Source organism: Oreochromis aureus, linkage group 7 (assembly GCF_013358895.1).
Source record: "Oreochromis aureus strain Israel breed Guangdong linkage group 7, ZZ_aureus, whole genome shotgun sequence".
Taxonomy (NCBI): Eukaryota; Metazoa; Chordata; class Actinopteri; order Cichliformes; family Cichlidae; genus Oreochromis; species Oreochromis aureus.
Window position 1 is genome coordinate 53407012 of NC_052948.1, and position 17016 is coordinate 53424027.

Below are 17016 nucleotides of genomic sequence, written 5' to 3' on the forward strand. Positions count from 1 at the left end.
ACATGAAGTCTATAAGTTCTTTGCTATTTATTTTCTGAAAGCTTTAAACTTAAACTTTTCGTAATTAGGAAATAGAAACAGAAAGTAACACAATGGGACAGCAAGTTTGTTTTGTTCAGTTACGACACAAGAAAGATGCAGTTACTTCAGACATACCACTCGCACCACTCTTAAGAAAAGAAGGAGGGGAATCATGCTTAGTATGACTATGAAAAAAGTGATTTCTGCCTACGTCACGACTGTTCGTGGTAGACAAAATGGGTGATTTGTAACTGGTCGTAAATGAATTGGAATGACTTGAGGAAGTATTCCTCCTCTGTCCCCTCACGGCCACTTGTGCCTCAATTTTATTCCACAACTTAGACACTCATGACACATGCATTTAGGTCCTTGGGGGTGGGCATGGTGTCCAGAGGGGGGTCTGTTCATTCAGCATCACCACTGGTGCTGGTGCCCACTTCTCAATTTTAAACTGCATGTAGACATCGAGAGTCACAGACACACACACACACTATGTTGGTCGGCTGCTGCTTCTAAAAATATCTTCTATTATTAGTACTGTGTGCTGTTCAGCAACATTTATTATTTATTCTTTACTATTATTTATGCATATGTCGGTTGTTTCTGTGATTTCTCTGCTGTGGCAGGTGTTGAAGCAGAATATGTGTTTCTTCCCTCTCTCCCTTTCTGTCTCTATCCCTCTTCTTCTCCTCTATTTTTCTCTCCCTCTCCTTGTGTTAAATTTCTTCCCAATTTCTCTTTCTTCTTTTTCTCCATCCCCTAGTGTTGTGTGTTGTAACTATAATAATCCAAAATAAAAAAATCCTAATCCTAATGACTATCAAGTGTAACATTATGGAAAATATCATAATGGTCCACTTTGGAAAGTAAATCTGTTGGGCCTTTTTTGGCCTTCAGACAACAATTCTAATTGACACACTGCCGGACAAGACAAGAGGAAAAAAAAGAAAAGAAATGTAACCAGGGCAGGATGGTCTCTGACTTTCACTGAAACATAGATTAAACATAACCTGTTAGTCCTCCTCAAGTTTGGAAAGAACATTCTAAAGTTTCCATTAAGTTGACTACAGTGGGGAGCATTTGGTTGTCTCAGTTTGAGTCATCTGTGACATTTGGAGTTTGACGTCACAACAGGAAGTTGAGGTCATCACTGGGGCACAACAGACCCTGATACTGATGTTACTTCTTCCCTCTGTTAAAAATATACGCCGAAAACAAGGCCTGGGTCACATCTGTGATCAGCTGGATGTCTGCAATAATAAAATATTCTTTGATAAAAGCAGAGAAAATACTCAAACAATCCTTTCACCAGCATGTGTCCTGATCTGCCTAACCCTGATCACTTTCAAGCATATTAAGTTTCCTGTAAATGTAAAATTAAAATATAAATAACATGCCAAAAACACAGCACAACTTAAACTGCAGTAACGGAAATCTTCTGAAAGGTTTCTGAACCAAAATAAGTCATGTTTTTAGTAAGTGTACCTGTCCACAAATAGCTGCAGAAAAGGAAAGGAAGACAAAGCTGCTCATGTTGAGGCAGGCTTATCGTCTTCACACAGGCATTTCCTTGCCTCACCACTTTTTCCTTTTTCTGTGTTACCTCTTTTCATAGCTCCAAACTTAGGCATCATATAACTTAACTGGAATGAATGCAGCACTAGGAGAACTGTGTGAAAATGTACATTTGAACATTTCTATTTAAGACAATGAAAATGATACACAATACACATGGGAAAAACTGCGTAGAAAGTTCCTCAAGTACTGAGATTTTAGGTAAAAAGTGGATCAGTATTTGTTTTGGCAAAGATACAGCAGCAATAAAATAGTTATGCAGTAAACAGAGGAGACAGTGTAGGGAAGTTAAACCCATTGTGGTTCATATTCAAAACGAAAGCAAAGGTAATTCTGTGTTGGGTGAACGTGTGATTTTGTTTTTTTCTTACAAGGGTCGGCTTTCAAGTTCCTCCCACAGAGCTAACGGAGAGAAGCAGACTGGGGTGACAGAAAAAAGCAGTGAAAACAAACAAAGAAGAGACTTGCTAGTGACTCTTAAGCTGAGAGCCGATCAACAAGAAGAAAAATATGGGGAAACTACTCCTGGTTTTCTTCGTTTTTGTCCTCTGTATAAGCAGTACACAGCAGAAAAAAGGTAGGAGAAGCTTGTCAAAATTCAACAACAGCTTTAAGTAACAGTTTCATGGACTTGAGAGATAATCTAAAACATCTGGGGGTGTTGCTGAGGGTTGGCGAGTAGAATGACTGTTTGGTAAAAACTGGCTGAAACAGGATTTGAAGCAGATTCATGACCCTGAATTGTTTATTATATATATATTTTGAATAGTTAATATTTCAATATCTTGACATCATATTGTCCAGCTATTTCAGTGAGAGGATTTTTTGGTATTTTCTGAGTTTCCTAATCATTTTTGGTTTGTGAAATTTAAGTCAGACAAAAGTGTTTTGAGAGCATTTGGCTACAGGTGAAATTAAATATCTAAATACCTAGCACATTGTATAGATACTTTGAACCAGTACATTTGAAATCTGTGTTGGTACAAATATATTTGAAAATCCTTTATATTTTGAATGAACTGCAGTAATTTTCATTTTTGCATTGGTTTGTTTTTTTTTGTTTTTTTGCAGGACAAAAGAGGCGGAGGGAGCAGAAAAACAGCTCTGAGGTTGCTTTTCCCATCCCCAGAACATTTAAAGGGGCCCCAGTGATTAACATTCAGCCCTTCCTAAATGGGACTCAGGCTTCCTTTCTAACTTATTCCCCTCCAGCTCTGCACTTGCTCAACAACAGCACTGTGGGGTACCTCGGTGGTTCTCTGAGCACCCGAGTCATTCCCATTATTTACATGTTGTTGGTTATAGTCGGGATTCCAGCCAACGTCAGTATCTTGTGTTTGCTAGTGACTAAAATCAGAAAGGTGTCTTCTGCCATCCTCTACTGCAGCCTGGCTGTCTCCGACCTCTTCCTCCTCCTCTCCCTCTTCTTTAAGGCTCACTACCATTTCCATGGAAACCACTGGGTTCTCGGAGAGACTGCTTGTCGAGTTGTTACGGCATGTTTCTACGGCAATCTCTACTGCTCGGCCATGACGCTGGCTTGCATCAGCATCAAGACCTACCTGGCTGTGGTATACCCGTTCATGTACAAAAGTATGCCCAAGAGGCTGTGCGCTGCCTGGGTGACCCTGGCTCTGTGGGGGGTGTTTGGTGTCGCAATCATCCCAGAGCTCATCGTCCAGCAGAGCTACTGGCTTCCTCAGCTCAACCGCACAACCTGCCATGATGTGTTGCCCCTGGATCACAGCTCTCATATCTTTCTGCTCTACTATCACCTGATTCTTATCATCTTATTTCTTATGGTTCCGCTGGTGGTTACAATTGCATGTTTTGCCCGAATCATCAACGAGTTAACAAGATCACACTTTGACTGGGGAATGTACATCAAGGCCAGCTCACTTGTGTTTAGTATCTTCCTGGTGTGCTTTGTCCCCCCTGGAGTCTTACACTTTGTCCATTACGTCCAACTGTTTGTGGATGGAACCGAAACTCTGTATATGTACTTTAATGTGGCAGTGTGTTTGTGCTGTGTCCATGCCTGTCTGGATCCCTTCCTTTTTGTTATCATGTCCAAATCTGCAAGCTCCAGGCTTTACTTTATGACTTTCAAAGGCAAGACGCTGAGCATATCTTTCTAATGGAAACCTGTTTAATAGTGTTAAAAAATAAGTGATCTTATTTCTTATTTTTGTGGCTGATGATGAGGGAAATGTTCTCCTTGGCTGGAATCCAAAGAGAGATCAAAAGCACCTTATTTTTCATTTAAAACTATAAATGGATTTCATTATTGTTGTATTAACCTTATTCTATGAGTCATAATTGTTGTTTTATTATAAAAGTTCTGTTTTTGGCCACCCACGTAACTGCTATATTTAAAAACTGGAAAACAATAAGAAACTTGAAAGTGTAAAAGAAAAAAGAAAACAAATGTATATGTACATATATGTACATAATACATTTTCCTGTTTAATGACAGTAGTGGCAGCAAGATTTACAGCATGTAGGGTCATTTTATGCTTACTGTAATTCACAAGTTTCTTGAAAAAAAATGTAGTGTCGTGATACATAAAATATGAGTTTTAGTGTCTGCCATTTGGTTGTTATTATAATAGTATTTTAGTAAAGGTACTGTAATCTGCATAAACAGTTCATTAGTGTAAAACGCATCCACACATGTTCATGTTCCCTGAATTTCATTTTTCTCTCTACAGTGTTTACAGTAATTTCCCTACTATTTGCTGTTTTGTAACTACCCTGAAGTTTTGACTGGAAGTTAATGTTATGATGGGCCTTAGCTAAAACATAGCTGCATCCCATATCCACAACAATCAAACAGAAAATAAACAAAATAATGATCAAAATTTGAAATAATCTTTGTTTTTGCAAACAAATCGCTGTGTGTTTTTATATCAATTTGTATATGTATATAGTATATGGGTGTATATAGAAGATGAAAGGATGTATATTATTTTTTAAAGTAAATAATAAATATATTTAATAAATGTGTCAAGTAAGAATACTATACACCTATATTTAAAAAAAATGATTTCACAACATTTTTGAACTTTTAGAGTAGTATATAACTATATTCTATACATTTCTGTATCTACAGCTTTCCTGTGAACTTTTGAAATAGATAATCAGTTATTAAACTACTCTACTTCTCTCTGCTCTCTACCACTGACTTGGTATTTCCTGACCAGCCCTTGACAGGATGTACAGTAAAGTGACACTGAGGAGTAGAAAAGTCTACTACTACTATGTTAAAATTGTGTCTATGACTCACTTCTGGCTGTAACTGACATTAATGATAAGACAGTTTGCTGACATTAATCTTTATTCTTCATTAAAGATTCTTTAACTGTGTCTTTGAATAAGGGCATGCAGAGAGAGTTGCATGTTTTGGTCAATTTAATATGAATTACACCATCTGCTGGTAAAAATGAAAGTTCAACAGTTGCTCAAATGAAACTCTTTATTCAATATGTAGATACCAGAGGAATCCACCTTTACACTGCATTCACTAGAGCTTTTTATCAGCCTTATCAAAATAAATCATATCAAGGTCAGATTTTTATCTTTACACACACATCTGCACATGTAGTTTGACAGCAGGGCTTTTCAGATCTGAAAGTCTCAATGTTGGCACTTTAACCCTTGCTCCAGTGACAATAATAACTAATCTAACTGGAAATCACCCAAAAAACGGATCTGACAACCCCTGCTGGAGGTCAGTTTGTAGTAAATACAGTCATCTCATCACTAGCATGCCCCTTCACAATGACACAGATGAACAATTCAGTTTAAGGAACACCTGTCCACAACAAACCTGACAACACACGAGAATGATACATTCACCTTTAACCCGGGAATCACATCTGTTAACCTCCATAGAGGAACAGCAAAGACACCAAAATGGCATATAGCACACAAAACAGAGGGACTTGAGTAACAAACATGCAGGATTTCAGTCTGGAAACTGTGATGTACAGTATAACGGGTTTGTTCAGCACAAGTGGAAGAGCGAAGGAGAAGCCACAAGGCAAGGCCGAGGACAGACAGAGATAAAGCATCAAACACAGGAAAGCAGATTCATATCTTGAAACAGCTGCAGTCCATTTATATTGGTTTAAAAGGAAATAATCGGTCAATAATAGGTCCTTTACCACCAAAAATTAAGATATATATGAGACATGAGAAACATAACATAACATACAATAACAGCATCACCAAAGCTGACAAAAATTATGAAATTCCAATGATTTTTTGTATGATGGAACAAATGCAGAACAAACTATAGGTTTATTTTTTACTAATGACCTAATGTGTGTTAACATCAACTCATTAGCACTGAAGCAGGAGGTTATTCAAGCATATAAGTCACAAAAAATAATGTTTTACAAATATCTTTTTGTTTTATTTTATTAGATATCCCTCTCTGAGGTCACTGTAGTTTTCTTTGTGGTGCTCACAGTGCTGAAAAGTGTGATTTGTAAATATTTCCAAATATATGTGTTTCCTTTGCAAATTAAGAAAGAAATACTGTTGAAGCCGACTTTCATGGATTATCCAAAAATAACTAGTATTTCAGGATAAACTGTACTGTTGACTCCCCCCAGTGCTTGATTTTGGAAGGTGAACCAAAGTTAGGCCCAAAGTTGGTCCACTTTGGATCTAAGTGACTACTTGGGTCCATACTGAAATATGTCATTGTTCATGTTCCCCAGAGGATGTATCCTACTTAATAAAGCAGTTCATTTAGTTTTCTCCATATGTTTAATTAGCTAGATGGTTATTTTTGTCTTGTATGACATTCACCTCCAAAAGACACTGACTGCACTTGTCTGCACTGGACTACAAAATATTTATGCTAGCACAGGAAATGCACATGATAGCTTAGCTAGCACGATAGTGCAATGCATCCAAGGCTGAAGAGTCTTTAAAATCTTAAATAAGTGAGCATCACAAACAAATTGTATTTGCAATCTTACAATCCTAGCATGTTAAATATAAACCAGGAAAACAGGTTTTTTTTGGGGGGGGGGGTTCTTGTTTTTTTAGAATTTGGGTGACTTGGCCTTTTACACATGGCTTTTAGCTTCAATTCATGACATAAATCAAAATTTAAAAACATCAGTTACTTGGTTTAAGAAAAAAAAGAGAAAAAAAATATTTGTCCACATAGTGTTAGTCTAGATATACATGCAATAAACTTACAGTCGTAGTCAAAAAGTTCTACATAGTCATCATGGGCATCAGTGTCATCTGTTGGGCTTTCAATGAGTTCTCTGAACTGTCCTTTTTTCCAGGATGTAATAATTGTACAGCATACAATTCTTTAGTCCTTTAAAACACAAAAATTGTGTGCACAAGTTAGAATTTGTTTTGGATATTTGGTTAAATGTTTTTTTTTAGCAAGTTATACCTCGACTAGAGGCCTTTGGTAGCACTGAACAAGCTTCTGTGGTTAGGAAATAAGTTAGATTGTTCAGGAAGTCTGAAATCAACCTGAAACTGCTGGAACACTAGCATCACTGTCCACATTGAAGCCAGTTTTATATCACCATGGCCTGAGAGGTTGTGGACCAGGAAAGAAGCCCCTGAACCAAAATTGACACCTTCAAGCTTGAAAGATTTATGGTCAGATGAGACAAAGACTGAGCTGTTTTGCCACAATGACAAGAGGTATGTTTGGAGCAGTAAACATGAGGCTTTCAAACCTAAGAGCACTCTACCAAATGGCAAGCATGGGGCTGGCATCATAATCCTCAGTGGTGGTTTTACTGCCAGTGTACTGATAGAGTGTGCGGTGGATGAAATAATAAAAAAGAGAGATTACCTCAGAATTCTTCAACTACAGCTGATATCAATAGCTAGGTGGTTGAAACTGGGGCACAGCTAGGTGTTCCAACAGCATAATGACCCCAAACACACATCAAAGCTGGTTTTGGAACAGTTTAAGCAGGCTAACATTATACTTCTGAAATGGTCTTCCCAACTAACCAGTTTAGATGAACCCTGACACTTCTGCTAAGAAGAGTGGTCAAATGTCCAACTAGAATTATGCCAGAAGCTTGTTGATGGTTACTAAAGTGGTTGATTGAGGTACAAATTGTTAACAGTCATTTAACCAATTTCAGTGGGTGTATATACACTTTTAAATCTGTGTGGATTTGACAATAAAAACAAAATTCACCTTGTGCAGCCATTTCTTATTTTTAGGTAAGTAAATGAAGATGTGTGCGGTACAATCATTCCACCCTGAAAAAAGAACCATTCAAAGAAATCATTAAAAGCCCAAATTCACCATGATATTCATGGCCATGATGAGTGTATACAACCTTCTGATCACAGCTGTACATACAGACAGAGAGAGAGAGAGAGACACGCAGATGTGCTCAGTGCAGTATCAAGAGATAGGAATGAAAAAAGAAAGATAGAGCAGCAAAGCTTCCAGCAAGGTTTGGAAGGAGAGGTGGGCTTGACGGTAAGAGAGGCACGACATCTGAGAAAGGCCTTTGAGTTTCAGACGGAGCAGCAGCAAGGCAGGAAGAGATAAACAGGGTGACAAAACAGACCAAGTGACACTATGAAGAAACCAGGACAATGAGACAGATAGAGAGGGGGGAAAAGATCCAAAACATAATTTGATACCAACAGACGTTTCCTACAGTATAAATTCTTTTTGGCAGATGGAATTAAAAGAAAGAGCAAAGCCCTTCATGGTGAGCTAAGCAATACAGACATGAGAGATGCAGAGAGGAAGCATTCAGACAAAAGGATTCCAGGCCCAAAAATGTCTCTTACTGTAAAAAGCAGAAAATGTAAACTTCTTTTCACTTTAGAAATGTAGCTGCTGAAGCTGCCAGTTTGGACTAAACTACTGTATATATCATTATTGATTTTTATGGCCTTGTTATTCTTGCAAATTGCAGCAAAAGGCTTAAGTATCATCAACCTATTTTATCAATGGAGTGAAAATTGTAGGAGCAAAGTTCAAACACAGTAAATCGCCACCACAAAAAAAAGAAAAGCACATTGGTAAAGCAATAAATAAGACATAAATTAATAAATAAATAATAAAACAGCCTGTCTAATTATAAACACTTAATAAATAATTTCTTTTTAAGCAAGCCAACATTGCCAACTTTCAAGTTTTAACTCAAAACAATACCTCCTTCCCCATCCTGGTGCTATATGTTGATGACAAACTTGCTTTAGGTTTATTTATGATATTTCATGATTTTATAATGAACACTGAAGATCCTAACCAATGTCCAATGATAACTGTACCATATACCATTAAAAGTGTTTTCATTGTTACTGGTCATAGTTACTGTAATGACTATAGCATGAGGTATGAGCAAATAATTTTCTCAAGGGGCCAATAAATAAATGGGGACTACTTATTAGGCTTACACTAATAAGCTGAACTCAGTTTTGCTCACAATTTAATTTTATATCTTTATAAACTTATTGGGCAGACATCCACAACAGTCCCAATTTCTAATTTGGCCCCTTGAGAAAATTAATTGCCCAACACTTTACAAGAGGGTAACTGTTCCTATATGTAGTTACAGTCACACATTGATACATGAAAAAGGTTACTGCTACAGAAAGCAACTATGGAATGAAAAACTGTCTACAATAAATAAACAAATAAAAATAAAAACTTTAGAAAACAGATGAGACTTGTACACACAGTAAATTAAAAATGTCCTAATAGCTATAATAGAGAAGGCTAAACAAGTAATTAAACTGCAGCATGAAAACTGTGACTGTGTGTGACATCACCTGTCTGGGAAAAAGTAGAGCATCATTTGCTGACAGATGTTTATCACTTGTGTGTCATGTTCATAAATGTTTTTAACTCTTTAGTTTTGGAGATGCTCATATGGATCCTTCGGCTATATAACTTTTACAAATTTAAGTAAAAAGTCACTGGAAAGATTCCTATAAACAGCTGCAAGCAAGAAACTGAACTCCTGTGCTCAGTGTTTTGTGCAATCGTGCATGAAAGATCTTCAGTTATTTTGGACTGTGTGTCCTTTGTTGACTAAGGGCAAGCAAATTATTGACCAGCATGAGCCACACGAGGTAGAGCCTCAAAGCAAGTGTCTCATGCCAAAAGCTTGACAGTTGGCAAACCTGAGCTGCTGGTGGTGGCTCCAAATGCACATGTAAACAAAAATGTCACACATTTCCTTTAATCAGCACACAACTGAGTGGAACTCGGAAGGGGAAGGTTGCTAGAAGCCCAAGCCTTTTGTAGCTTTGGCACATGCATTTGTGGGCTGCATGTGTGAAACCGCCCATGGTAGTGCTGAGCTGCAATGAGCTGCTGTTATAAAGACTTTAATGGCCACTGATAAATTTAGCTTACTTCTCAAAAGAATTTTTTCTTCTCCAAATTCCTGCAAGCATGCCAATAGCTCTGGTAAAAAGTCACTGGCATAACATTTGATATTCTAAATGAAGCTCCTCTGTACACCTACTGCTCTGCAAAACTGCATTTCATTATCCTAATTTACCAGGTATTTCTCTCAGAAATAACAGAATAATAAAACTCGTCATGAATCTGAGTTTGTGAACATATTCCGCATATTTTATGAAAAAAAGTAAATAAAAAAACAAACTGCAAAGCTAGTTTCAAAAATATTTTAACAAATCACTTTCTATAAATAAGTTGCTATTCAGTAAACTGAGAAAATACCTGGTAAACAACATACTGTTCTGTGCTGAGGTTTACATGAGGACATTGGCACGTGTGTCTGGCAGTCGGAGCCCCACTAGCCCACCGCCAACCAACACGGATGATGCCAGCAAAATGGGAATGGCCTTGGTGATGCCAACCAGAGAGCCAAAGATCAGGTTGCCCAGCACTGCTGCCAGCTTACACATGGCATTACAGAAGCCAAATCCTGTGCCCCTACAGACAAAGAGGAGAAGAGGGTTACACATGTACAATAAGTATGTCTCATTTGTTTCTGAACAACATGAAACACCATGTTTTCTTAAAAATACTGCTCCAAATATTCCAAATGTGCAGAAATTTAATTTCTATTCAGTTCTTGCTGTAATCAAGGGCACCAGAAGAACTTTTGATTACTAATACAAAGTCAAATCTCCTGATTGCCACCAGTTTAGAGAGCCAGAAAAAGCTGTAGATAGTACAGAAGCCTTGGCATGTTTTTGTAATCACTCAGACTCAGTTATAGAATAAATTTGAGGTGAGAAATCATCTGTAGTTAGGTTGAAAATCTTGAAAATCTCTAAAATGTTGTTTAGAAGTTGTTGTTTTTTGTTTTATTTACTATAGTTCATAATAAAAACTGACATGAGCCCTGAAATACAGTTTCTGATGTAATTTCTGCACCGGGCGTTTTATTATGAACACTGACCAGCTTCCCTATGCCTTTACTGTGTCTAATGTCTTGACCTCCAAATATGGTCTGTGAAGCTTGATGTGACTTCTGTGAAAAGCATGGCTATTTCAAGGGATGCAAAGTTGAGAGCCACTTCTAAACACACCACAGTGCATCTTGTAGATTTGCATGTATTGTCTTGAGTATGGGCTCTCCATTTAGGCTCACATTAGTTGGTTTTTGCAGTGACAGGAAATAATAACTCCCTTCAGATATTTTCAACCTAAAGTAATGAGCATGTTGTGAAAATGTAAGTAGTAAAAAGTAGAGGTATTTACTGTATGTTAAACTGTAGAGAGTACAAGTGATAAGTTGTCAGAAAAATAAATGCTCAAGTACAGGTGCCTTAAAATTCAACTTAGTACAAAATACAAAGTATTTGTACTTGTTTACTTCCAACCTCTGTCTAGAATTAAACAGTCCACTGTCGTGACAAAAAAAAGACTTCCAGTACTGTGAAGTGACATTACAGTCTGTGAATGTCCTCAGTCTTTCACTAATAAAAGATTCGAGGTTGCTACATATCAAAGTAAATTTGAAATTATTTATCACTCCCCAAACTTCACAACTTGAATCAGTGTTATAGCACAGCACTGCTTAGTTTTATTCAAAGATCAAAGCAAAACTTCATAGCATGAGAAAAAACTCGATTTTTTTGTTCCAGAACTTTTTGTTTGTTGTTGTAATGTTTCTTGGCCTTAGGACTCTGCAAGACTAGTTGTTGAAAAGTCTTGAAAAACAAGAAATAATAAAGACGTGTTCTTCTTTATCTTTCTTTCATATGGGTGAACTGACACGATAAAATTTTGCACACATATTGGTTTGCTCAGTGATAAACCACAGTGCCACACTATTTCCTGTATTCTAAGTTAGTATATGCAGTAAGTGCACCACTCACCTCCTGTCTGTTGGGTACAATTCAGTGGTGACCACATCCAGGGAGTTCCAGGCGGAGATACTGAGGCCGTTGTAGAGACAGAGCATAAAGATCATCATTGACTCGCTGGTGCCAAACCAAAGGAAGAAGCAGCTGATGCCTGATAGCACCATGGAACCTCCTGCAGAGCACAGCATGAGTTTTACGTCTTAAACTTGAAATAACTTAATTCACGTCACTAGAGGTCACTGCAGGCACAAAAGCCAACTGCACATGACACTAGAACAACAAGGGGAAAAATTGCTATTCATATCACACATCGAAAGGAAATCCTACCTAACATGCTTAGGCGTCCTATTTTGTCCATGAGGAGAGCAGAGACAATGTTTCCAGGAAGCACAGCCAACGTTCCCAGGAAGTTGACAAAATAGACCCAGTAGGCACTGTAATCGTCATCAAATGTCATCTGACAGCCTGTCTTGTTGTGGTGAAAAGAGCTGTTGATCACCCTTGAATTTGTCAGCTTGGTGTCATCAATATCTGTAAATGTAGAGGATAAAGAAGAAAGTTTTTACATGTTGACTCGGGATTAAAAGTTTGTATCTGATTGTCACGTTTTACTACCACTTGCTATTTACTCGAACAGTGGCAGACAAGACATTATGCATTGTAACCTGGAAACCAACACCTAACAGTATATTCAAAAGCACAAAATTCATAATTTAAAAGTGTTTACTCTTTTAGTCTTTATTATATCCAGACAAAAATGAGCTTTAATCTCAAATTTGATCATGACTCTTGGGCTCAGAACTATATAAAATACAACTAATTGAAAAAAGTGAACAATGTATAACCTAAGACCAGATGCAAGATGTGAAGAAGCAGACAGATGAATGTTGACATGGAGCTGACAAAAAAGGGTAAACATAAAAATGACCCAAGAACACGAGAAAGTTAAAAAAAAAAAGAGAAGATTATGAGTGTAAGAAACAAGACATCATTCATTAATATGTTAGCTATTTGTTAGCTTCAGATGTATTGATAGGCACATTTGATCAAAGCCATTCTTTCTCCAGTCATTATGCCAGTTTAAACTAACTAGCTTCTTTGTATAGCATGTTTTGCCTGCTAGCTGAGAAAACTATGATTTGGGATTTGCCTGGTTTATGTGGCTAACAGTTATTTTGCCTGCCATTGCTACAAATTTTTGAATTTCATTGACATTCCATGATGTCTTTATAAGTTGCTAAATAACTGCTAGCTTCTTCCTGTCTGAACAACCCTTTACATGCAGTCCTCTAAAAAGCTAACAGCACTTAACTTGATGGCGATGATGCTATGCATCATTAGAATACTGACTGGTTAAAAAGTTTGCTTGGACAGGATAGGAAATGACACCACAGTCCATTTAACATTACTACAGAGAGCCAAATTACTGCAGCACTACCAGAGTTCTTTGTCTGTCTTCTCTGCAGGATAAAGGACTAAAGACTAAAGGACAGACTAAACAACTACGATGCTGGTTCATGCTGTTTGAGTAAAACATCCATTGTGTGGCAGTTCTCTGGACAGAAACGCTTTGTTGATGCCAGAGGAGAGGGGCTAGACCATCTCAAGGTGACAGGACGGGAGCAGTAACTCAAATAATCACTCGTTAAATCCAAGGTATGCAGAAGAGCATCTCTCAAACACAACACGTGAAATTCTGCTCTCTAGAGACACATTTCAAATTGCAAAAAGACTTCACGTCCCATGGAGCATTACTGGCAAACCCGACGTGCCCCTGCTGTTGCTATGTTCAGCGCTTTCCTGAGTGCTGAAGGGAACTGATTTTCTACCATGTGCTCCCTCAAGATCTGATTCAGCTCCAATTCTCTCAGACCATTTAAAACACCTCTCCTGCTTTTGCCTTTTGTTTCAACTTGTTTCTTTGTCAGCCTTAAAATAACTGGATTACACTTTCATAACTTAGATTTATCAACAGTACAGTTTGACACTTTTGGTGCTGCTGCAATTTTACATTTGTTTCTGAAAAAGAAAACAGTAATCAGCAAGACCGCCTTAGTAAAGAATCCACATGCACAGAGAAATATTTCGAAATAACTGTCTGACTAAACAATCACATAAGAAAATGCATCACTGCAGGAGTCATCATGTGGTTACAAACTGCCATTTTCAGTCCTCCGAAGCACAGCTTGGCCCACTTTTTTTGTTGTTAAATAAAGTCACAGTTAGTTCAGAGAGGCAATCTGTGCAGGGGGCACAGAGGTTAAGCAGTAATTTAGAGGCATAACACAGAGATATATAAATGCTCAAAACCATTCTTTCTTCTCTGAGCAAGAAGTTTGGATCCATAATGAACTGCCAGACAGAGGCACGGAGCCTGAGTGAGACTTATGATTAAGGCAACAAGAGCCTAATAGGATTTTCTGGGGTGGAAGGAAGTACCTTTGTTCTGGACAGGCAGAAGAGAAGTGCCCTGAATAAGTGTGCATTTTACAGATGTGGTTTACCTGTGTTGTAAAAGAAGGAGTCTACAAAGGTACAGTTCCTGAAAAAGGATCCTACTGAGGAGACATCTTCAAAGTAGCAGTTGAGAAAGGATGAGTCGATGAATGTGACTGCCTTAAATTTCATACTGATGAACCTAAAAAATAAAAATAAAAAGTTATATAGAGTTATTGCAAGAAAGAAGCACCTACTGACAGGGATATGCAACACATATTATTGACAATTAGGGTGATGACAGATAATTTTCCCTCAAACCGGGGAAAGCGAAATGCAGAGTCACTATTTCAGTGACTGCACAGACAACAAAGGCAGGGATGAATTGCTGAATGCAAATCAAACGGTCCAATTTCAAACTTCTTAAGATGGAATATTAGAAATTAGATGTAACAAAGGCTTCTAGATGGAAGGGAATAGCTGCATTTAACCTGATACAAATCCTAAGCAGAAATTTGAAATATTTCTACTAATATTTTTTTATTTTTTGAGATACAATGCCTTTTACTTTTTACTGAATTAATTAGGCATTGAGGACATCTGTAACTGAACAGATAAAGCACTTAAAACCAGAATGTATAATATTCTTTATAATACTAATACTAATAGAATAATAATAATAATGCTGTCCACATTTTTTTTTATTATTATTCAGGAACAGGAAAAATAATCCAAGTTGAATTTTATTGAAGTGCTGGTCAGCATGATAGCATCAGCAAACTGTTTTTTGTTTATTTTCTCTTCAAAAAACATATTTATTCAGCTCAGTTCCACTCCATATTTTTCCATGGTCAGCTGCACTCCATCTGCAGTGGATCTATTCCCCACCAGTGGTATATGTCCCACAGTTTGAAAACCACCAGCATCTCCTCCCTTCAGGATGTCTGGCCTTAGCAGTCAGTTATCTATGTGTTCTATTTCACACCACGATGCACAGTACATGATACTGTTTTTGATTTAATCTCTTATAATAAATGCATTCTGGTCTCCAGTGAGAAGGCAAAAAGAACAAAAACAGCATATCAATGTGTCTTCGCTCGGCTCTCTTTGTGAGAATTGTAACCAGGAGGAGGAGGAGGACCAGATGTGTGTATATGGGTGAAAGAGAGACCATAAGAAAGAATAAGGGAGAGAGATAAGCTTTTTAATTTCCTGGTGGCAGACGAGAAAGAGGAAAGATTTATATTACCTGCAGTGGTGTGTTGTTTGCGGGAATGACAAATAGTACTGCTATCCCACAACAGGACAAGCAGCTTTAAACACAACGTTGTACTAAAAGACGCTTACAGGATCACAATGTGTTACACTGCAGCTGGTTTTAATAATTTCTCCCACTCTTGATATCGGTGTCTGAGAGAGCTGAAGATCACTGGAAAGTATTCAAATAGAAGTCAGTTTGTGCACCAAACCTGCCGTACCTGTCATTTACAAAGACCCCATTTCTGTGGATCTGGTTCTCCAGGGTGAAATTGAAAGTGAAGTCTTCAATGCGTTCATTGTTATGAATCTTTACTCTGGAGGCGTACTCGTCAGCTTGAAGGTGCTTGATGACATCTGGGAACCACACAGACAGCCCGTAGTACCTGAACACAGCAAAAGATTCTGTATTAAATTGTGTTACATATGGTCATTTTTAATAGCCTCTAGTAATCACTTTCTCTATTCCCCATCATCTTATTCTGCAGAATTGCGTTAAACAAACTGGTTAAAAGATCCACTGCCCTCTCTCATCTCCATACCTTCTCAGGTATCCCATTTGGACCAAAGGCTTTTCCACTCGGCATCCTCATCATAGCTGACCACACTTTGTTCTTATTAATCCTCCACACTTGCTGATTCACCATCTTTACTCCATCTCCACTTGTCTCTCTCTCTCCCTTATTTTCTTCAGTCATCAGCTCTTCATAGTACTTCTGCCATCCTCTTAACACACATTTTATACTTACTAACACATTTCGATCTCAATCTTTAATCACCCTGACCTGCTGCACATCCTTTCTGGCTCTATCTCGCTGTCTAGCCAATCGATACGCGTTAGTTTCTCCTTCCTTAGTGCCCAGACTCACCTACATCTCAATATATGCTTTTTTCCTTTGCTTCTGTCTTAACAGTACAGCCAGGCTCCCAGTGCTCCTGTCTTTTTCTTTATTTTCTTTGCTAACATCTCTCTTTGAGTTGTCTTTCCACAAGGCTCTATATTAAAAGAACAAGAGTCAGATGCAACACTACTGCATAACATCTCTGCTGAGAAATATTTGTCTGGGTGTACATACATGCAGATGGTTAGGTGGAAGGTAAAAGACAATAAACTGGAATCAGCCTGTAGTAGATGTTTAAATGATACTGCTTTGTCTAAATTGCCACAAAGTCATTAGGACAGTGCAGTGTTAAGTCAGCACAAGTTCAAAGCCATTGCCCTGATGTTGATGTTTTCTTGCAGGTAGAGTATGAGGTGTAATTAAACACCAGTTTTTTTTTTAAAAAATATCATTGTATTTGACTTGGGTGTCAAATGGAAAAAATCCAGTCAATCATAGTAGGTGTGTAACAGGAAAACTCATAAATATGTTGTAAAATAAAAGCAATGAAAGACAAAAATTAAATGTAATCTAA

At 37.7% G+C, this 17016-nt stretch overlaps 2 protein-coding genes across 3 annotated transcripts in view; one reads left to right on the forward strand and one right to left on the reverse strand.

Moving 5' to 3' along the window:
- The first annotated feature begins 1970 nt into the window (after positions 1-1970).
- Positions 1971-4457, forward strand: LOC116315914 (proteinase-activated receptor 3-like). Its single transcript, XM_031734359.2, has 2 exons — positions 1971-2173; positions 2668-4457. The coding sequence occupies exons 1-2, from the start codon at positions 2107-2109 to the stop codon at positions 3732-3734; spliced, it is 1134 nt and encodes a 377-aa protein (XP_031590219.2). The 5' UTR covers positions 1971-2106; the 3' UTR covers positions 3735-4457.
- A 3384-nt stretch (positions 4458-7841) lies between these two features.
- LOC116315937 (synaptic vesicle glycoprotein 2C-like) overlaps positions 7842-17016 on the reverse strand; it is a 36419-nt gene continuing 27244 nt past the window's right edge. The window contains exons 8-13 of one of the 2 annotated variants that reach the window (XM_039614458.1): positions 15822-15986; positions 14412-14545; positions 12235-12438; positions 11920-12079; positions 10310-10525; positions 7842-7857 (exon numbers count right to left, since the gene is read on the reverse strand). In XM_039614458.1, the coding sequence (XP_039470392.1) occupies positions 10342-10525; positions 11920-12079; positions 12235-12438; positions 14412-14545; positions 15822-15986 (847 nt within the window). In that variant the 3' untranslated portion in view covers positions 7842-7857; positions 10310-10341. Of the gene's footprint in view, positions 7858-9997; positions 10526-11919; positions 12080-12234; positions 12439-14411; positions 14546-15821; positions 15987-17016 lie in introns of those variants that run through there. The other variant, XM_031734383.2, reaches the window with a different exon arrangement.